Raw genomic sequence first — 22,868 nt, 5'->3', positions numbered from 1 at the left:
GGGATTTTCAGAAATGGGAGACAGAAAAACTTTCTAACGAACACGAGGAAACCAGCCGTCTCAAGCAGACGAAAAAAAAAAAAAGAAAAAAAAATTCGGTTTTTCTGTGCTTGTTTTTGAAGGTTAAATGAAGTTGGAGATCACAATGGGACTCGCGAGATTTAATTCAGCATTTAAATCGTCATCTCCTTGCTGCTCCACGAAAGTTATCAAGTTAGAAAATGAGTGACTCTTCCTATTTTGCTTCTCATCAACTGGTTTTCCCAACCCTCTGCTGCTGACGGTGATGATACAGCCCATTAGTGTGAGGTTTCGAGATTACTTATAAATGCACTGACTTTAGGGGCGCCTGGGTGGCTCAGTGGGTTGAGCCTCTGCCTTCGGCTCAGGTCATGGTCTCAGGGTCCTGGGATCGAGCCCTGCATTGGACTCCTTGCTCAGCCGGGAGCCTGCTTCTCCCTCTCCCTCCATCTGCTTACTTGTAATCTCTTATCCCTGTCAAATAAATAAATAAAATCTTTAAAAAAAAAATAAATGGACTGACTTTAGAGGCCCTTAAAACGGACCAAGAGGTGCAGTGTTAAGGACTCCTCATGCCTGAAGGAGCCAGATAGGGCCTTATGGAAGGGTGTTCTAGCTTTGCATGTGTGCATGGGCCTTGGGCACTGTTATTCGGGGCTATAAGATGGTGATGTCCGCTTCATCTGAGCACTTATTAAGTACTGCTAATATTGTTAAGTATTGTTAAGTGTCTCAAACGGGAAAATCACATCTCCAGAGAAAGGAAAACAATGTTTGTACCTTTCTTTTTGAACTCAAAATGTTAGCCATTACTTCCTAAGGTCATTTAAAGGGCCGAGCTCACTGCAAATGCCACATTCAAGACAAGTTCACAGAGCAGAAACGCCCCCACATGAACCATTCTCTGTACCCCCTCCTCCCCTGCGCCTCCCCATGCCTCCCCGGGGTAACTTTCAAAGCTTTTAATAAAACTCAACATATGTATTTAAGATGATGCACGGCATTTCTTGCACTGACATCAGTTAGTTTTGGGAAGGGACCTTGCTTTGAATTAGTTTCAAATGACACGTCATTAAGCAAGCCTGGTCAGGGGGAGTCGATGCTCCGCTGCTCAGCCCTAGAGAATGCAGTGGCCGCCAGAAGCCTGTTCCTCACCTCGAGGTGCCCTCGAGCGTTCGCTGGGAACGTGCATCCTTGAGTCATGTGTGCACAACAGCGGCTGGTCCAGTCTGAAGGCACACGGAGTCTGTAATTATTACATTCAGAGTCCTAACTAGTTTGTTTGCTGGGTATGTTCAAACTCTGCCATCAACGTATTTAGGTGACTGGGAGCTCAGAGTGAAGACATGCTAGGCTAATTCATACCTGACATTTTTCAGAGGAAGCCTGTCTTTTACAGCCTTCCAAACGGCAGCATCTAGAAGATACTCCAAGGAGAGTTTGTACTGTAAGCTGAAGGGTAAGTTTTAGGAAAGAGTATTTGAGAGTGAGTCACTGAAAGCAACCTGGGAGAAAATCGGGCAACAGCACTAAGCAAAGTGAACCAAGCACAAATGCTAACTGTCCTAAGAAATAAACAATGAAGCCCAAGATAAAACAACATATTGCAACTTTATTAGATTTTTCTATTTTACTGGCTGTTTGGACTCAACAAAGGCCTTAGTAACCTGTCCCTTCCACACCTTCAGGTGTCACAGCACAGAACACGAAATCTGATTAGATGGCACCAGTCAACCTGTCCAACAGAACTACCGCTAACACTGCAGTCATGGAAGGCTTTTATAATAATTCAACCACAAACATAAAAAGATACTCAGCATTCTGTGCAGGTTCGCCGCCGCTGCTGTGCAAGACCTCACCCCCGGAACAGTTTACCAGACCAGGCCTACTTAACGACAGCTCCCCACGGGCGCCTTGTGCAGGTACGGCAGAACTCTGCCTCACATCTAGGATGAGCAAAGTAGTAAGTCTATGGAAAATTACTCTGAGCCCCTATTCCTACACCTCCGTACATGTTCCCTCCTCAACGTATCCCACTATCCATTCATCTCCCATCTGGAAAGGACGCCGTGGGTGCTTTCCAAGTGAGGGTGGTGGTCAGGGTTTTGCTGGGTTCAGGGGAAGGGGATGAATGTGTGGGTGAAGGGACAAACTGACAAAAGGAGGATGGAAAGGAAACGTTTGAAACCTTATTTTTACTAGAACGCTCTTCATGACTCCGAATATAAACAGGGCTTGCTGTAAAGAACTTCATTCTGCTGGCTACACACTTCTATGACTGAGTTAGGCAGCATCTTGATCTATATCCACCCCCAATACTAAAACCTGGGGGACAATCAGGGAGGACAGTGGGACTCCTCCCGGAAGGTAATGTTACAGGCTGGCTCCCGAGAGCAGCAGCCGCCTGCCAACGCCTCGGAACAGGCGGTTGCAGCTGTGCGTTTGGGAGCCTGCGGGTCCGGAGTCTGATGTCTGAGGAGCGTTTCAGTCCACCTCCATCCCATGGGGGCAGTGGTGGTGGCGGCTGCGGTCAGCGTTCTATCCTTTGATGACGGCAATCGGTCTCAGCTTAATGGCCTTCTTGCTGATTCCAGCATCGTGGCAGGTGTTCACCACGTCTGTCACGTTCTTATATGACTCGGGGGCCTGAAGGGGAGGAGTTAAACACTGTAAAAATCTACTTAAAGTGTAATCCTTAAAACCATTAAATTTCACGTGGGATTAAAGAAATGCACATTAAAATAATACTGAGTTTTCTTTTTGGTGTGTGTATCAAACAAAGACGATGACTGAACTCGATGTTGGTAAGAGAATAATAACAAACACTTTTACCTGGTTTTATATTTTTTCTGTATGTCTCATAGTTTCCCACTGAATATATACTACCTGTATAACTAGCAAAAACAGTTAATGTAACTGAATAAAACACACACAACACTAATACCCAACAGAAAGGAAACGCATCAAACCATTATCTTCGGTTGGTAGTTACTGGCCACTGATTCTCTTTCTCTATTTCTACAGTTGTCAAAATTCCTGGAATAAACAGCTATTACCTTCACAATAAGGGAAAGTTATTCAATGCATCTGTATTACCAACATCGTCTGTATGTTTGTGTGTCTATACACGGACACGCACACTGTTCTGAGTTTCCAGCAAGACCTCCCCCGCCCCTTCCCAGCCAGTCACGGTCCTGCCATTCAGAACTAGTCACATCACACATCTTCTCTCCCTGTGGCACCACAGCAGCTCTTCTCAGCGAATTTCCATAGGGCTCCGTGCACACCCTTTGCTAGCTCATCTCCCATTCCCTTCCAATTTCTAATTTTCACACCACAGTCTCTAGACTCCTTCCTGTGAGTCATGTGCAGAATCCTCTCCCTGCTGCCCTCTGCTTGGAACATTCCCTTCACCCTCTTGTTCTTGCGGAGACACAGACGTCACTTCCACTTCTAACTTTCTCAAGTAGTAGCTATTTTCCCTCCTAAATGGGGTCCTGTCACTAGGCTCAAGAGTGTGCCAGGTGTCCGTGCTCATCTTGGTCCTTTCTAGACCATTCCCACTCCCTTCTCTCTAAGTCCTCGCTGGTCATCGTGTCTTACCCCCTCTTCTTGCTGCAGTTACCTGCTAGACTCGGAAGCACTTCCTCGGAAGCGACTTCTCGCTCTTGGCTCACTACCACTCTATCCTGCTAGAATTTCAAATGGTTTCAATATTTAGCAAGAGGACCCTCTCAGTATCTTGGCTTCCAGCTCCTTGACTGTCGATCATTCCCTCCCAGCCAGGGCCATAACCTGGAACCTGTCACTACCAGTGATTACAACTCCTCCATAATCTCCGTCTCAAGCATGCGGGGCTGGTGACCACACTAAGTTTCCAGCTCACTCCCTCCTGTGCGCTGTCTCCAGCGATCCTTTAGCCCCGTGGGACCTTTAATCTCCCGGCAAGCCCTCAACAGCCTTGCTTCTCTTCCATTGCACTATACTTGCAAAGCTGGTCAAAGTTAACTCAACGTCTATTTCAAGCCTGCACCTGTACAGCTGAAACAGTTGAAAAACACCCCATCACCGAATTGAGCAGCAGGAGGCCCCGGCTGCTATGCGGGCACCCACCCAGAATCTCGCCAGGCTGATTACTGATTATGGTGATCTCCTACCTTCCCCTGCATTCTCACTCTTAGTTGCTGATACTACTTTATATTACACACACAAAAAAGAGAAACCATCAGAACAGAATCTTCGTATAATCTCACCACCACTTCCCTGACTACCTGCATCCTACCTTCTCTTTTATTACGGATTCACTTTCTGAGCTCCTAGCAAAGACCAACCCCATTCACTCGGACACTCGATCCCATCTCCTCTCCAAGGACACCGCTCCAGTGATTCCCTCCCTTTCCTGCATTATCAATTTCTCTTCCAGATTCTTCTCATCTGCATGCCAGATCACGTTACTCTTCTGCTCAAAATTCTCCAATGTCTTCCCATCACCTCACTCAGAGTAGGAAGAGCAAAAGTCCTTCTGTAAAGGAAAGGCAAGGACTCACGTGATCTGGTGCTCCTAACCTCTGACCTCAGCTCCCCTTGCCTGCTCTTGTCAGGGGCCTCCCTGCTATTTCTCCAACATCTAAGCATAATCTCGCCTTAGGGTTTCTGCTGTTCTCTCTGCCTGGAAAGCTTGCCCCTAGATACCTACGTAGCCCACTCCCTCATTCCCTTTAGGTCTTCACTCAAGTGTCACCCCACTACACCCTATTTAAAACTGCACCCAATTCCTATCTTTCCCTATCCCTGTCCCATTCGTACTTTATAGCACTTACTGTGATCTAACATGCTACATTTTTTTTTTTAAAGATTTTATTTATTTATTTGACAGAGAGAGATCACAAGTAGGCAGAGAGGCAGGCAGAGAGAGAGAGAGGGAAGCAGGCTCCCTGCTGAGCAGAGAGCCCGATGTGGGACTCGATCCCAGGACCCCGAGATCATGACCCGAGCCGAAGGCAGCGGCTTAACCCACTGAGCCACCCAGGCGCCCCTAACATGCTACATTTTTTATTATGTGCTAAGTTTCACAAGAAAGGGATTTGTTGGTTTTGTTCTCTGCAGTACCCTAACACCTAGAATAGCACCTGACTATAGATGTGTAGTATCTCCTGAGCGAATGAACAAATCATATGTAAAACACGCACAAAAGGAAAATACCAAATGTCAATAGAAGTGACCTCTGGTTGGTGGAATTTTAGATGTTTTGTTTTCTTGTTTGCATTTTCCAAAAAATCTCTTAATGAAACAGGTGTTATTCTATTTTTTTTTTTTTTTTTAGGGAGGGAAGAGGGGGGCAGAGGGGGAGGGAGAAAGAGAGAAAGACATACTCTTAAGCAGGCTCCATGCCCAGCATGGAACCCAGCTCGATCTCACAACCCTGAGAGCATGACCTGAGCTGAAACGAACAGTTGGATGCTTAACCAGCTGAGCCACTGAGGCGCCCCATAAATAGGTGTTATTCTTTTTGTGGGGGGGGGGATTTTATTTATTAGAGAGAAAGAGAGAGAGAGAGCGCATGCACTCACAAACATGGGGAGCAGCAGGCAGAGGAAGAGGGAGAAGCAGGCTCCTCTCTGAGCAGGGAGCCCAACATGGAACTTGATCCCAGGATCCTCGGATCATGACCTGAGCCAAAGGCAGATCCTTAACCAACTGAGCCATTCAGGTGCCCCATATTCTTAAAATCAGAGAAAAAATTACTTGTTATTAAGAAATAAGGCTTTGTCATACTCTGTGACTCAGTAAGTCTACTCCCGGGATTTCACTCTCATTATTAAAAACAGCTGGCTGGGGCCCCTGGGTGGGCCAGTTGTTTAAGTGTCTGCCTTCAGCTCAGGTCATGATTCCAGGGTCTTGGGATTGAGAACCATACCAGGCTGCAGCCCTGCATCAGGTTCCCTGATCAGCAGGGAGACTGCTTCTCCCTCTCCCTTTCCCTCCGCCAGCTGCCCAACCTGCTTGTGCTTCCCTCTGTCAAATAAATAAAATCTTAAAAACAAAAACCCAAAACCAAACCAAACCAAAAACAGCTGGAAAAAAGCTTCATGCATTACAACTTAATTTATAGTAGCAAAAATTTGGAAGCCACTTAAATGTCGAACATGGGCAGAAACTTAAGGTCCTTAGCTGGTAGAATATTTGACAATCATTAAAAAGTGATGCTTGCAAACAGTACTATAGTAACATGCTAAATTAAAAAAGAAAAAAATAGCAAAAAAGGGGAGAAAAAAATTAGAAATTAGAAAAAAGGACTACAAAATGTAAACTATGCTTATAATTAGTTTAAAAAAAAAGCATTCAGGGGAAAAAGAGGAAAAGACAGTAAGTGTCTTAAAAAGGGACATTAACAGTTGTGTTAGGATATTGAGTTTCTGCTTGATTTTTTCTTTACTCTTAAACTTTTAAAAAAAGTTATGCTGCTTCTAAAATTGAATATGTACATACATATAACTTAAACAAAATCTTGGCTCCCTTGTGAATCAAATAAAACTGTTATCTTTTAAAATCTGCTTTCAAATTCTAATATATAATAGCTGTGCAAAAGAAAGGTTAAAATGAATCAGCTCAAACAATTTTAAAGTTTAATACACAGAAAGGTTAAGAATCAGGGCGCCTGGGTTTTTCAGTTGGTTAAGCATCTGCCTTGCAGATTCCAAGGTCCTGGGATCCAGTCTGGCTTCAAACTCCCTGCTCAGTGGGAAGCCTGCTTCTCTCTCTCTTCCCTGATCACTATCTGTCTCTCTCCCTCTCAAATAAATAAAATCTTAGGGGCGCCTGGGTGGCTCAGTGGGTTAAAGCCTCTGCCTTCGGCTCAGGTCATGATCCCAGGGTCCTGGGATCAAGCCCCGCATCGGGCTCTCTGCTTCGCGGGGAGCCTGCTTCCTCCTCTCTCTCTGCCTGCCTCTCTGCCTGGTTGTGATTTCTCTCTGTCAAATAAAGAAAATATTTTAAAAAATAAATAAATAAAATCTTAAAAAAAAAAAAAGTTAAGACTCATTCTTGTGACTTGCCTTGTAATTAATCTCCAAACAAAAGACAATGATAAACTATAATTGAGGTTATTTAAAAACAAACAAACATAGTATCTGATAAGCAATACCAAAAATTATGCTGTGTAGTAGCATAAATCACGGACAGTTTTATGCTGAATATTTATTAAAATTTCACTCACCTCTTCCATAACCAGTTTGGGTGACGCAACACGGATTGCGATTCCCATATCTGCCAGTTTGTCCAAGACATCCTGGAAATCTAAATTACGACGAGATTTTGCCCGGGACAATGCACGGCCCTAGATTAGAAAATAAATGAACTTTATAAATTCTCAGTTACAACTTATTTTCAACTCCAGCAATTATTTAATCCTTTGGAATGATATGCCTTTTCCTTGACTTCTTTTAGAGTTAGAAAATAATCTTTTTTCTTTTTTATCAACCTTAGTTTTTTCATTACAAATCTCATATCGTCCTAGAAAACAACTTTCCATCTATACAAAACACTCAGTACTGAAAGATTTAGTTCTATATTCCTAATTACAACTATCAATTCAATATAAATAAATTGATTTTAATCATAAACAGTAGGTCTGTCATCATAAAAACGTTGTGCCTTGTGATTTGAAACAGTTTGTCAACTTTGGCACTAGTGACATTTTGAGCCAGATAATTCTATGTCACGCAGATTGTTAGGCAGCATCCCTGCTAGATGCCGGTACCAAAACACCTTACCCTTACTGTGACATTTAAAAGAAAAAAAAATGCCTCCAGGTGTTGCTAACGAGATGTGCTGGTTTTGATCACTGGGCTACAATGAGGAGTTTGGAGGCAGCTGGAAATAAGAAAAGATCAGAGAAAAAGGCAGGCTCAGATGTATTTGTTAGGGTCTGTCTTCTGAGAAGGTACTCTGAGTTTCAATTTGCCACTCCATCACTAGCTAAGCACTCTCACGGCTTGGAACAAGGGTTGGCAAACTGGTTTGTAGGCCAAATCTGGCCCACCACCTGTTTCTCAAATAAAGTTTTATTGGAACACAGTAATTCCCATTGGTTTATGTATTGTCTATGGCTGCTTTTTCACTTCAGTGGCACAATGGAATAGCTACCAGAGAGACCATATGGACCCAAATATCTACCGTCTGGGGCTTTACAAAGTTTGCCAACCCCCAGCTTAGAAGAGGCAATACGGTGAAATAGGTGTGCATCTATGCATGGGCTCTGATGTGCAAATCCCCCAAATCTTGAGTGGACCTACCTAGAAAGGAACAAATTATGCAAATGACTAGGTCCAGTGAATCGCTGACATAAGCTGTGATGTGACCCTGCGTTAAAGTTTATTCATGGGGCCAGTGTGGCAATTTCCCAGTCTGGATTTTGTGGGCTTGCAGAGATGGGCAACAGTCCCTCGCCCTACAATGACCACTAAGGTAGAGATACTAGGTGACCTTAGTTGGTTCACTAGACAGTATATATCATGAGAATAAATTCAGGTAGAAGACAAGACGGATCCGAACTTCAATTTTGTTAATGCCCAATCAAGTACGTCTACCTGTCAAAACGTAAAATGACGATTAAACTGGAGAGAGCATTTCTAAGTCAGTTTCTGTTTTCCTTACCGCTCCATGACAAGTTGTTCCAAAGGTCTCAGTCATGCCCTGCTCAGTGCCGGTAAGAACGTAACTACAGGTGCCCATGGTGCCGCCAATGAGCACTGGTTGTCCAGTGAGCTGAGGAAGCACACACAAATCAAACATATGACCATTTAGAAAAGCTTCAGATGAGCTTTTTATGCCTGAGATTTACACTTCCTCTTGCACTGCAGGACTGTGGGAGAAACCCGGGCCTCTAAATACATTGCTTTCACAGCTGTTACTATGACATTACTTTAATTCGTGGATAACTGAGAGGGAAGCGGAAAGGAATGAAAAACGTGAGGACCTGAAAGGCAGCAGAGACAGACAACACAAGAGCAAAGCCAAATTCAAAAGTTTAGGGAAACGTCATTAGGAAGAACATTCCGGGACAAGGTGCCTGACCTCTCCAGGCTCAGGTTTCCTCATCCCTTCCAGGGAAAATGGGAGCAGGCTAAGGGCCCTTCTACCTCTACCACAGCCAGACAGCAAGAGAGGAGGAGAGAGGAACAGACTGAGTTTAACCTTAATCTTGCCTTCCAATCATTCAGAGGCCTTGAAAAGATCACCTTTATGGGGTAAGAGATGCCCCACTGAGGATGTTTCAGACCTCCCACGGCAGAGAGAGATGAGGTGGGAGTCACTGCCTCACAGAAGACCAGAAATCACCATTCCCAGGAAGGACAGACCTTTCCCAACTGCTGCCTTTCTGTTTAAACTCGCTCATGTTCAGAACGACCTAAATCACGCCCCCACAGCTTAACACCGCAAATGGCTTACGTACTTGGTAGTCGACAGCGATGAGGGGATGGTGAGGAGGGAAAGCTCGGGTGGATCCCTTCCTGTGAACCAACAGCGTCCGTTCCTTTCCGTCCACCACGTGCTGCTCTACTTTGGCAATGTTGTGAGAAACGTCATAGATCACATGCAGGTCCAAGTCGTCAGGGGTTGTGTTGAAGACCTTGGCAAAAGCCTAAAAGGACAAGCCTATGTTAAAAGCAGCCAGAACCAACTCTTCCGAACTCCTCTAATGGACTTCAGCGGGTCTGTTCCTACAGGGAGTGAGGAATTTATGAGCTCAAGTACAGCAGTATTATTAATCTTCACATAAAATACAAAAACCATCTTTTACACGACATTGCAAAAGCCACTCCAGAAATGCCAACTCTGACTGGAAAGCTTCAGGGCTACTCTTGATCCCGCCCTTCAGAACAGCTTCTTCCTCAGCCGTCTCGTCTTCGTGAACGCACTTACTTCTATCCTATCTGATGCTCACGGCAAATTCTAAAAACAATTTTGGCTTCTCCTTTTCTCCCATTCCCCACACGTGATACTCTGCTGATTTGGTTTAAGGAGACATCAAAAGCCTGCATAGTTTGCCAATGTTTCCAATATTTATTACATAGATTTTGAAAACTGGATTTTGTAGGCTCTGTTTTAAACCTCATCACGAGTAACAGAAGAGCAGCTTTAACCGTACCTGACGGGTTAGGAACGTCATGGAGGAGCGGTTGACCCAGGCGTAGTTGCCAGCAGCTGCCATCCCCTTCAGGTAGTCCTGACCCTCTGGGGAAGCGATCCGAGCACAAGCCAACTGCCGGTCGTTGACTATAATCTTGTCTCTCTTCATGGCTTTTTCCATAGCTACCAGTGCATCTGGACAAGACAGAAGCAAGTCGAAAAAGGCTGCTTTTCCCTTTATAATTTAGGTCACTGCAGAAAATTAGGCTACATTCAAATGCATTTTTTAAAAAGCAAATAAAATACAACTTTTCTTTGAAGTGTTTCTAGGTTCATCTATTTGCTTGGTGAAGACACAGTTACGGAGAATCATCTGTCCGTGCTGTGTGACACAAAGAATGTGGGCTACAAAGCTAACACCTTCCCTGCAGGAACCTGGAAAGGGAATGAGAGGTGTACACACGCAACAACAACATGGTCTTAGTTTCTCCTTTCCTGGCATGAGAATGAATGAACACAAGTAGTAAAATATGTTTTATTACTGTCATGGTTTTAAAAAATAGTATTTTAGTGATTTAACAGAAAAGAATTGGAGACAAGTTGCTAGAAGAGGAGGAAAATCAAATCCGTGGCCAAGTGTAGAGAAGTACTCAGCAGAGAATTCAAAATGACTAGTCAGTGCTCCATACATCTGCTAGATTAAATATTCTAATGGGTCACGCTGGCCCAAATTATTAAATTCCCATAGGATGAAATGCATACACAAGGAAGAACTATATAATACACAACTTAAGTTTATAGCAATTTCCACGTGTATATATACCTTCTCATAAATGCATAAATGTTTTCACATGTCCTATCAGTCATCCAAAGTGACCCTGCTGCTATTCAATGCCTGCCTTCTGCTTTTGTCCATGCTGTCTTTTGATCATGAATGTCCTTTGTGCATGACTGTCCAAACTGCAAACAGTATGTGTTCAACATGCCACTTCCAATGTATTTTTCCTCAATGCTTTATACAGACTGTCTTACAGTATTTTATCAGGTATTACCTTTCATGTTAATTAATGCAATTATCTCTTTTTTGAGACACTGTGAGGGCAGTTGCTTGCCAATTTCATCACTGAATCCACGACAACACTTAATCTGGCAGTACAGAGACACATTTGCATACATCCTAAGTATGTAAATGAAACAGTATATGTGAAGTATTTAATCTCCTATGACAACACCAGTGAAACAGTAAAAACCTACGCAGTACATAGTTCTAGAGCTTCCTCTCTGAAATCTCTATTTGGTTCCCCACAAATGCATGTTTGAGCACTGAGTCAAAAATGAGACTGAGAATATACCTGTGGCTACTTGGTGGCCCAAGCCTCTGCTTCCACTGTGGATCATCACACACACCTGTCCCTTATGGTCGATGCCCATTTTCTTAGCTGCGTACTCATTGAAAATCTCATCCACAACCTGGATTTCTGCATAGTGGTTGCCTGCTCCCAGGGTCCCCAACTGCAAAAGTAAGAATGCCTGATAAAATGGCTTCTATTCCACTTTTAAAAATTTATTGATTTTAGAGAGACAGAGAGAAAAAGTGCCAATGTGCATGCACAAATTGGGTGGGGAGGGGCAGAAACAGTCTACGAGTAGACTCCTGAGTGGGGAGCCTAACACGGGGCTAGATCTCACAACCCATGAGATCATGACCTGAGCGGAGACCAAGAGTTTGACACTCAATGGACTGAGGTGCCAGATTACTATTCTACTTTTTAAAAAGCCATTTAAAAAGCAAATTGATAAAATCAACCGATAACAAAAAATATAAAGTTTTATACAATAAAGAAATTTCTGAGCCTCAGAAATGCTTCATGCATTTAAAGCAATACACAATAAAAATATGGTAGAGTAGCTCCTGAAACTCACTGTATCATTACCTGCTTGAGGTATATACAAATATGTATTGAAAGCTTCATAAACCCAAATTCAGACCATTAAATGGCTCATAGAACATTTTAAATGTGTGGACACAAGGGTCAAATTTTGGGATAAACTCCTGAGTGTGAATTTTTAAACAAGGTTCAAGTTCAAATGAGTTTTGAAACATCTGTGAGTTTGCTGACACCTACCATTATCCACCAGTGAAAGCACATCCTGTAACTGGAGTTGATCGAGGATTCAGGGACCGCAGCACAGAAGTGCTGGAAGAATCTTTAGAGGCTGCCTAGTTTTAACGACTGCGATTTTCAGATAAGAAAACCAGACTTGGAGGGACGCCTGGGTGGCTCAGTCAGTTAAGTGTCTGCCTTTGGCTCAGATCATGATCCCAGGGTCCTGGGATAGAGCCCTACATAGGGCTGAGCAGGGAGCCTGCCTCTCCCTCCCTCTGCTTCTCCCCTGCTTGTATTCTTGCTTTTTGACACAATCTTAAAAAAGAAAACAAAAGAGAACAAAACCAGACTCAGGCAATAGAGACTTGCCCACAGTCACAGTGAATTAATGGCAATGCCATCGCCACTAGCTACAGATTTCAAACACGTGATATATTCCTACCTCACGGATAAGACAAGGTATGTCTTCTCACCTTAGACATCTGTATGTCCAAGTATGTACATATGTAATTTGGGCATACATTTTTTTTAAAAAAGATTTTATTTATTTGACAGAGAGAGATCACAAGTAGGCAGAGAGGCAGGCAGAGAGAGAGGGGGAAGCAGGCTCCCTGCTGAGCAGAGAGCCTGATGCCAGGACGCTGGAATCATGACCTGAGCTGAAGGCAGCGGCTTTAACACACTGAGCCACCCAGGCACCCCTGGGCATACATTTTTAAGCCTTATACTGATAGCCTACTTTTTTCCCATCCATTTCTAATTCAGCACATCTTGTTTTATGAACACCTACAAGTTCCTAACAGTTTTTCAGAAGAGTAAGAATGCGGTATAAACAAATTTGTGTTCTTTTTGATATACTGTGAAAAACCTGGGGATATATTTGCTACACAGAAGACAACATTTTCGCCTCAACAGAAGCGTAGGAAACCCCTCCCCAACCCAGCAACTGCCCCTCCCACGTGTTACCTGAGGGAGGCCTCTCTTCTTAGCCCGTGCGGAGACCTTGTTGGGGTCAGCCTGCAACATCCTTCCGTACTCCTCACAGTGCTCCTTGTCCTCAGCCCAGGCATAGCCTTCCCTCAGGGACCAGTCCACACCCATCTCCAAGGCCTCCTCCAAGTCTCTGAGGGAGTAACAAGGTCTGGTCATTTCACCAAGACAGAACAAAAGCTGAGATGACCACATCTCAAAAGGGCAGAAGGAAACAGTCCATCTACTCTCGCCTACATACCGGGCGCTGTGCTAGATGCCGTGTTTATGCTCTCGGCAACTCCAGTTTTTTTTTGAGGAAAGCAGCTATGTACATAATTGTGATATAAAATAGTAAGATCGTATTTGAGACAATTATAGTTCTTTAGACATTCATTCAGTCCCTTCTCCCCTTTATATCTTTTTTACATTAGATTTGCCTCTCTGAAAGGCAAAGAAAATTTCTGTCATCATACAACTGTCCTCTCGCATACCACCATCTACCACGAACTTGACCACAGCTACCCCCTTCATTAATAATTTATGAAAAATTACAGCCAAATAATAACCCTATGCAAATGCCTTCAGGTGGCACAGGAGGAGCTTGGAGGCACGTCTGCAGAAATACCACACGGCTTCAGTGCATGTGCATTCTGAAGGGGCACGCACATTCCATCCCCAGAAGGAAGCAGCCTTGATCTTCATCTAAGGTCCAGCCCTCCCAACACGCTATCTGGAAGGTTAAATGGTCAATGTCATCTCCCCACTAAAGCCCGTTTCAAATATTATTTATGATACAGGACAGAATTTCTATCTAAAATATTTATGAAAATCTTAGAATTTACATGTTCTAGGTACGCTTTTCAAACCAGGGCTGCATGCCAGGGACCACATGAATCACAGATATTCCAAATGTATCTGTTTACTTCAAGTTTTTTTTTGTTTTTTTTTTTGCTGGAGGGGAGCTGCAGAATAGGTAACAGCTAGAAACATAATGGTATGAACGTATGTACACATATATAACTAGAATGCAAAAGTCACATGAATTTAAAGATAAAACAGAAGATGCCAAAGAAACATCCTTGTTAAGCACATGTTCTACAAAGTTTAAGACGCGCAGCTCTGCCCGAGCCATGACAATACCGTCAATGGCCATCGAAAAGGCAGTTATGCTGTGGCCTTCAATTTCATTCTCTACCGCTGAAATATTTAACATCCTCAGTAAATATACAACATTCAATGCTATCATTCAAAATGGGAGGTCGTGGTGAACTACAGGCTCACCGACAAGAGGCAGTTCAGAATACAGCCTCTGAAGCCAAAGACCTTTGGTTTGAACCTGACTTTACTACCTCTTTAAACCTCACTTTCCCTTCTTGTCAGTTGGGAATCACGTTAGGGTTATTATTGAGATGACACGACATGACAGACGTATACGATAGCACAGCGCATTCCATATAGAAGTGCTCGATAACTGTTAGTGGGCCTTTTTCCATTATAAACTCGATTGTGTGTCAAAGCTGTTCTAATGAATGTCATGTGACCAATCTCTCTACTCAAGGGGGGGGGGGCGCGAACCTCACATGTAAAAGAATAATTCATTACCACTTCCTGAAAGGTGACTGAACAATTCCCATCCCCTAAGCATCCTGCACTGGTTATGAATATGAGGGTCACGTGGCTATTTTCCTTCCCAATCCATTTACTGGAATCTTGTCCTCTTACTTGGCACTCATGGGGATGACCCCTTTTGATCCCACGCCGACAGGAATGTGGTCAAACATAGCCTGGGCGAGCTGCTCCTTCACGGGCTGGACATCGCTTTCGTCTAAATTGGTTCTTAGCAAGCGCACACCACAGTTGATGTCAAAGCCGACGCCACCTGCGAAATAGAGAAGTTAGTTACAGATCAGGAAAACTGGGCAGATGGGCAAGGTATCTGTGGTTTCTCATCATTAACATGGGTTTGAAAGACAGCTCTTCTTTTGAAGATCATTTTTTAAAAGCAGCCCACAAAATAGGTAAAGTCTGATGACATCAAAACATTTAAAGTAACATCCATACTATGGGTACTTTGTAGGCCAGGAAGGTGGTAACGAACAATGAGTATCATCTAGATGAAGTTAAAAAAGATGTATACAACTAGACGTTAATCGTACTGATGATAATGAGAGCAATCACTTACCCAGTACTTCCTAAGGGCCTTGTACTGTGCTAAGTACTTTTCACAGCTTAGGTCATTTACTCCTCACAGTAATGCCACATGGAGTTAACATTACTAACGTAACATTTGCCCGAGAATTAACTGGGACACAGAGAAGACACATAATTTGCTGGCAAAGCATTTCCGTTTGTTTTGTAGCCAGTGTCTGAAAAGTGCCTGGCATACAGCAGAAGCCCAAATAATTTTCCATAAATGTATGCTTTACTTGGTATTTTAATAGCCTCTGAGTGTCCACAATTCATCCTCTCAGTAAACGAGGGGACAAGAAATGATAGAGCATGAGACTGAGAGACGTCCACACTCTATTTCAGAAGGACAATGCTTCACTCCTGACGGCAGACGTGCACAGTGACCTTACCTGGGGACACCACTGCTTCAGGGTCATTCATATCAAAGGCTGCCATATTCCCGATAGCAAACCCATAACCTGAATGGACATCAGGAAGCCCAATAGATCGCTGAAAGAAAATTAGAAAATGAGATCCAGCTTTCTCAACCAGACAAGACCGTATTAATTCTCAAGTGGGCTCTGGGCCGAAGCCTTCCCCAAATCAAGATTCCGTTTCTGTGAAACCTTCTCTATTGGTGGAAATTAAGTGTAAAAACTTCTAATCATAAGGCTAAAAATAGTGGGAAAAAAACCTTTTTAATAAAGTCTCACCATTAACTAAGGAAACTGGAACAGAAAAGCCTCAGTATGACACGCTATGGGAGGGCCACATATCTAACTTTAATGTAGTATTACATTTCTAATATTTATTGTTATAAAAAAAACTTATTATTATTTCAGAAAGGGTGAGTGAGAGCGGGGTGAGGGGGTGAGGGAGAGAATCTTAAGAAGACTCCCTGCTGAGTGTGGAGCCCAAAGCAGGGCTCAATCCCATGACCCTGAGATCGTGACCTGAGCCGAAATCAAGAGTTGGAAACTCAACTAACTGAGCCACCCAGACACCCGAAGTAGAATTACATTTTAAAGACAATCTTTAGACATGGATAAATTGTGGTCATGTCAGGCAAAGTGAAGGGAAATATCTGATTTATACAGGTCCTTAGCGTTGAAGGAATCACTGGCAAATGTAATCCATTTGCATGTATGATTACTGTACACTTGCTACATCTGACGCCTAGGAAAGTGTCCTGACCTGGGAAGAATGCAGGTCAGTGCGGACACCCAAGACGTCCTTACGTGCAAAAGCCCTTTCTTTTCATTTTCCTTCCAAGTGTCAGCACAATAAATAGTATAAAGGGCTCAAAAATATGCCTGTTGTACAGATTTCACACCTTCCTGTGATGGTGGAACCTGAATGCAGGACTGTGGAGGGCCCCCAATTGCACCACCCAGGCCTGCCTACCTGTTCCCACCACCACCCTCCTTTCCCAATCATGCCTACCACACCTGTCCTGTCCTTTCTTCCTCCCCACAGGTCTAACCCTTACACTTTTGTCTATTCTTTCTCCAACCATCCTCTTGAATGAGGCCAGAATGAAACTTTCAATGGTGGTACCCTGGTCCAGGAATAATGCTGTACTGTGACGAAGAAGCAAGAAAACAAAGCTACTTCAAAGATTTTCAAATCCTTACAGGTTCTAGCAAAAAACAACCAGAAATTGAGATGTTATCCAGACTCAATTACAGCTTTAAACTCCATGGTTATTTCTGGAAGTTTGAAGATCACTGTCTAAGTGACGCCACTATTGGTTAGGCCTGGCCATTCATCCACTCAGAGAACTTTGAGTCTAAGATAAAATATAAATGATTCAAACTCTGAACGAGGACTCACATGAACAATCCCAGGCAGGGCTGCCACATTGCCAATTTGTTTCATGGCTGGCAGGAAGCCACCGACACCTGAAGACAAAAATTCAGTATTAGAAAAGAGGATGCAGTTGATTTTTAACATTACGTATATTCGTATGTTTCTAGCTTGCATGAAACGAAGGGGCAGTGGTCAGGACTACCAGAACAACGAAGCAGGAGAGGACGTCTGGGCTGAAGTGGGAAGGGCACCTCATCGAGAAGGGACTGCACGTACAGGAAGGTAGTGAGGCAACCAGAGTAATCAGAGACATCCTGTCCGCATCTGTGCATACCATGAAAAGGTTCCTTGCACACACGGTACTAAGAAATGTGAAACAACTAATAAACTTTTTGTTGCCAATGTAAAAAAAAATGAATTCTTACAACAGCTGTATTATTTACAAAAAAAATCAACACTGGTTTTACTCCTAAGTGACAAAAGTGGCAACGCAAAAGAGCTGGGACAACACTGGGCTGAGAGGCGGGGGATATGGGGCTCTAGCTCTGGTCTGTCACTTGGTCATGGTGTCATTTTAGACAAGTCAGGATGTCCTGGTGGGGTGAGAGGTGGGATTTAGATTGCTGAGCCAAGAATAAAAGGGTAAATCCAGGGGCACCTGGGTGGCTCAGTGGGTTAAGCCTCTGCCTTCGCTGGGGTCATGATCCCAGGGTCCTGGGATCAAGCCCCACATCCGGCTCTCTGCTCAGTGGGGAGCCTGCTTCTCCCTACCTGCCTCTCTGCCTACTTGTGATCTCTCTCTGTCAAACAAATAAATAAAATCTTTAAAAAAAAAATAAAAGGGTTAAATCCAGGTTGCACTATAATAACATCATGACCATTAGAGCATTACGTTAGAGCTTCATACACTTATCCCTAAATGTTGCTGCTGTTCTGCAAGATAAGCGTAATCAACTCCCCTTTACAATGAGATTAGCTGAAGTTCAGTGAGGCTAATCAAGGTACTGCTTAAAAATGCAGACTTTGGAATCAGACACTCTTGAATTAGAGATCCACCCCGTCACCGAGAAGCTATGCAACTGGACTAAATAAAAACCCCTTAATATCACTGAGTTTTGCCTTATACATTTGTAAAACAGAAATAACATTTTCTTCTTAAAATTCAGAACTACATGAGGTAATCTACATAAAGCGCCTTGCAAAGTGCCTGGTGCATAGTAAGTGCACAGTAAATGGTGGCTCGTTATTACTGTCCAAGGTGAGCTGTGAAACCACCCAGCTCCACCCAGTTTCTACAGAGCCAGGTGGCCAACAGTGTGATCACAAAAAAAAACATTTAAAAGTTTTGATTCTTACCTGACAATACTTTTGTATTTTTAAATTATAACTGAGTCACCACTGTCATGCCACAGGGAAAATGTTGTTTATACGGCCACGTGTAAAACTCTGAAGTACTTACCACCACCCCGACAGGCATTCCTTAATTCCTCAAACATTAATTTTTCCAGAGCATCATTCACGTAGAAAACTCCTTCAACCTGGTAAGAATGAAAAGGAAAAACTCTGAGCACATGTCCATGACATATAGGTACTGGTTAGAATACAAATACCATATGTAACATTTATTTTACTCTACCCTTTATAAACACTTTCTCATTACCTTAAGCAAGCAGAAAACTTCGTAACAAAGATGAGATATTCATATCTTTAAATATGTCTTAAAAATGTATTCTGCAATGTTCACAAATTGTTTATTCTATTTTTTTTAGTATATGTGCTGCCGAAGCGAGCACTTATTCTATTTTTTTTTTTAAAAGATTTTATTTATTTATTTGACAGACAGAGATCACAAGTAGGCAAAAAGGCAGGCAGAGAGAGAGGAGGGGAAGCAGGCTCCCTGCTGAGCAGAGAGTCTGATGCAGGGCTCGATCGCAGGACTCTGGGATCATGACCTGAGCCAAAGGCAGAGGCTTTAACCCACTGAGCCACCCAGGTGCCCCTTATTCTCCTATTCTTAAAGCCACACTTAAGAATTCAACAAGAATTTTTTGCATGTGTGAGAAAGAAGTCTTGGGGCACCTGGGGTGCTCAGTTGGCTGGGCATCTGCCTTTAGCTCAGGTCATGATCTTGGAGTCCCAAGGATCGAGCCCCTTACCCCACTCGTGCTCTCTCTCAAATAAAACCTCTAGGAAAAAAAAAGTCTCTAACTATGCTCTCACCAAGGCCAAAAGTCCTACTACTCTTGTGCTTCTAAAAATCAGTGGGTCTTGATAAATAGATGAATCAAAAGAGTAAGATTCTAAACATAAAAATGCAGTCATCTGACCTTAGTGTATTTTTTTTTTTGGTGCCTGAGACAACGGCACATTACACTTTATTTTGTCCTATGCTCATTTATAAATCAACACTTAGGTAAAGAGTAAAAAAATTTTTAACATGTAGCTACACAGCTGTGTGCTTAGTTCCAGAATCTACATAATTTTAAGAGGCTAAAGGAGCTTGGCAAAAAATACAAATGGCAATGAAGGATGTAACACCTAAGGCAAGAGCATTTTTTTTTTTTAAGATTTTATTTATTTATTTGTCAGAGCGAGAGACAGAGAGAGAAAGATCACAAGTAGGCAGAGAGGTAGGCAGAGGCAGAGGGAGAAGCAGGCTCCCTGCCGAGCAAGGAGCCCGATATGGGACTTGATCCCAGGACGCTAGGATCATGACCTGAGCCGAAGGCAGCTGCTTAACCAACTGAGCCACCCAGGCGTCCCAGGCAAGAGCATTTTTATAAGAGATCAAAGATTATGAAGGAGCTGCCCACCGAAGGAGAAGCAAAGACTTAACAATCACCTGGACTAATTTCTTTCTTTTATAAGAAAGAGGACCTCTGCTTGAATAACACCACCAGTTTAAGCAAAATGTCTCCAGTACTATTTTCTACGGAGCACATTTTATTAATTCACCAAACATTTACTGAGGACTTACTATGTTTTAGGCACTGAACTGGGCACTGGGGAGGCTCCCCATTGAGCAAGCAGCCCGGTGCGGAACTTGATCCCAGGACCCTGCAATCATGACCTGAGCCGAAGGCAGATGCTTAACTGACCGAGCCACCCAGGTGTCCCTAAGATCCTGTTTTTGAGGGATTTCCAGCCCAGGATGCAGCCCAGACTAGAAAATTAAGGGTGCAATGAGGCGAGCACTACGACAGGAAAGTGCTATAGAAAAAACGGAGGAAGCGGCTCAGCAACCTAGGGAGACGGAGGAGGTCTGACAGGCGCTCACTGCTTGAACCAGCTCTTCAAAGACAAGAGACATCACTGGAGCTGCAAGACATTCAGGAGATATAGAGGAGACACAAAAATGACAAAGTTGGGAGGGGGGTGTTTTGGGGGAGAGGAATTTTTAGTGCAGCGCGTGGGTCTTACTGGAGATTAAGTAGGGTAGATACGGTAATTATTGTGAAGTTCACTCATCTCTCAAGCACGGGAATAGAATTCAAGCTTAGCACAAAGGTCAGTAACTTTCAGGGTAGTACATTGAGATTTCAACTCTCCACTCTTAGGGGAGAAGTGCTAGTCAAGTGTACAAACAGCGAAACCGTAACTGCCAATGGCAAGATGAGACTTGCTCTTGGGCAGAATCAGCAGCAAGTGTGTATATCAAAAGTGAAGCCAGAATCACTACCAGAGAGTGACCGTGTGTTACCATGACCATCATGTCATGGTTATTTCCTATTCCTTCATTCAGGGAACCAAATTCCATAGACCGAAACTGGTTAAATGGAAAACAGCAAAAAGGAGTCTTATGACCATGGCCTTTTTCTCCTCTCAGAGTCCAGCTTTGCTCATGGGGGACACGCAGTAAGGTCTGATATTCAGTAAAAGAGTGGAGTGGCTATCAGGAACTCTTACCAAAACAGAGACTCACAAACCTTTCAATACACTTACAAGGCACCTTAAAAGAGTTCAAAAGCTATTTAACAACATATGCCCCCAAACCTTGCAAACGACTGTTTTCTTCCCTTTAATGGAAAATAATAGACACAAATGGCAACGAAACCTGCGAGAGAGAGTGAACCCAGGCTTTCGCGCTTCCTGGTGCTGGGTTCCAAGTCTCCATCCGGAATACATCATTCCGGAGGAGAAAAGAAGTAAAATGGGTATCAAGTCCTGGCTGAGCTTACGAGGTGGCTAGAGGAAGCTGTGTCACCAACCCATGAGTATTGAAAACAAGCCACCCTGCCCTGTGAATTTTCTAGACCGCTGCGAGGGCCAAAGACGTTTTATTGAACGGTGAATGCTAATAACCTGCTTCAGCAAACAAAGGTCCTGTAAACGTCACCCAGATGGCCAGCATGACTCAGGACGGAGTCCCATTCCAGCGACTCCACCCGGGACTGGCTGGGCCACTGTGTACAACTACCCCTCACGTCTCTAAAGCTCGGGAATGTAACATCTTGCGGTGCGTTTCTGAGACTTCGACGCGAAAGCCTTTTGCAAGCGCGACTTTCGCGTTCACTTGGGATTCCCCCGGAACGTTCCGCTTTGGGGACCTTTCCCGCCGGGAGAGAGGCAGGCCAGAGGGTGGGGACGGGGACGGTCCCCGCGCTAAGCCAGGAGTCGGGAGAACGAGGGGGAAGGCCGGGCGGCAGGGAGGCGCCGCGGGCCCCCGGGAAGGCCCCGCCACGGGCTCCTGCTTCCCCGCCTCACCTGCATGTTAGGCACGAAACCCTTCTTGATTCTCCAGCAGTTTTTATTGATCTTTTCCAAGAACTGCAGCTCATCATTATAGCTGCGACTCATGGCGGCAACAACGGTGGCGAAAACTCCCGGTTCCCCTTTGAAGAGACGCTGCCGCGCTGTCCCGCTGCCCGAAGCACCACCTTCCGGAAGTCAACGCGCACGCGCAGTAGGCTCCGCCTCAGGATGGACGACGGCAAGCGTCGAGGCTCGAAACTTATAGCCCCCACAAATCGCTTTTATCTCATTCAGTTAGACTGCCCTCTAGTGTTTATCTTTTTTGGATATTTACTAGCCCTCCTCAGGCTTAAAGCTGAACTAAATGCAGTCGCTTTTAGCGAGTTTGTAGTCATCCTTTGTTTTGGAAGTGCTTTTCAGCACTTGAAGAACGCACTGAATCTGGATCAGGTCCAACTGCTGTAATGAAAATCTGCGTGGAGTTTACGTTCCCAGCAGGGAGGGAAAAAAGACAGTTTAAATAAATGTGACTGGACACGTGTAATGTTTCAGGACGCATTTGTGGATGCACGTTAAATCACGTTTCTGTCAGAAAAGAACGTTGCAAAGAACGAAGGTGACAGTTTACCGGTTATTCCCGCGAACACCGATCGGCTGGTTACGATGGCCAGAGGCGCGCCCTGAAGATGAGCAGACGGCGGAGCCCGCGGAAAGCCGGGCTTCCCGGGCTTCCCTTCTCGGACCACTAAGAACCCTTGCTCGTGCTCTTTTACACGCCTCTGTTGCTCCCAGAGCAAGCGGTTTTCGCGTGATTTCCGCTTCTCGTCCTACCTCATTAAATAGCGGTGACTTTGGGTTCGGAAGACTTGGACTCAATTTCTCCCTCTGCCCTGTATGCAGAAGCTGCTTTACCGGCCTTGTAGGATTCATCTCTCTTCATCTTCGTTTTCTCATCCGTAAAATGGG

General features: G+C 44.1%; 1 protein-coding gene across 1 annotated transcript; it reads right to left on the bottom strand.

Annotated features, from left to right (window-relative positions):
* Positions 1-1,613: 1,613 nt before the first annotated feature.
* Positions 1,614-22,091, bottom strand: RTCB (RNA 2',3'-cyclic phosphate and 5'-OH ligase). Its single transcript, XM_046013511.1, has 12 exons — positions 21,915-22,091; positions 18,670-18,748; positions 17,235-17,302; positions 15,812-15,911; positions 14,955-15,111; positions 13,227-13,383; positions 11,505-11,664; positions 10,172-10,347; positions 9,476-9,664; positions 8,677-8,787; positions 7,238-7,357; positions 1,614-2,667 (listed from the first exon to the last, which is right to left on the bottom strand). The coding sequence occupies exons 1-12, from the start codon at positions 22,005-22,007 to the stop codon at positions 2,560-2,562; spliced, it is 1,518 nt and encodes a 505-aa protein (XP_045869467.1). The 5' UTR covers positions 22,008-22,091; the 3' UTR covers positions 1,614-2,559.
* Between the last annotated feature and the right edge of the window lie 777 nt (positions 22,092-22,868).

Source organism: Meles meles, chromosome 7, assembly GCF_922984935.1.
Source record: "Meles meles chromosome 7, mMelMel3.1 paternal haplotype, whole genome shotgun sequence".
Taxonomy (NCBI): domain Eukaryota; kingdom Metazoa; phylum Chordata; class Mammalia; order Carnivora; family Mustelidae; genus Meles; species Meles meles.
This window is presented reverse-complemented; position numbering and strand designations above follow the sequence as displayed.

What these genes read in the sequence shown, in the direction of transcription:
- RTCB (XM_046013511.1), bottom strand. Translation starts at nt 22,007, where the DNA reads ATGAGTCGCAGCTATAATGATGAGCTGCAGTTCTTGGAAAAGATCAAT. An exon ending in AGAAGAGAGGCCTCCCTCAG is followed by an intron (nt 11,665 to 13,226) that starts GTAACACGTGGG and finishes TTACTTTTGCAG; the next exon opens with TTGGGGACCCTGGGAGCAGG. An exon ending in CCAAACTGGTTATGGAAGAG is followed by an intron (nt 2,668 to 7,237) that starts GTGAGTGAAATT and finishes CCTCCCCTTCAG; the next exon opens with GCCCCCGAGTCATATAAGAA.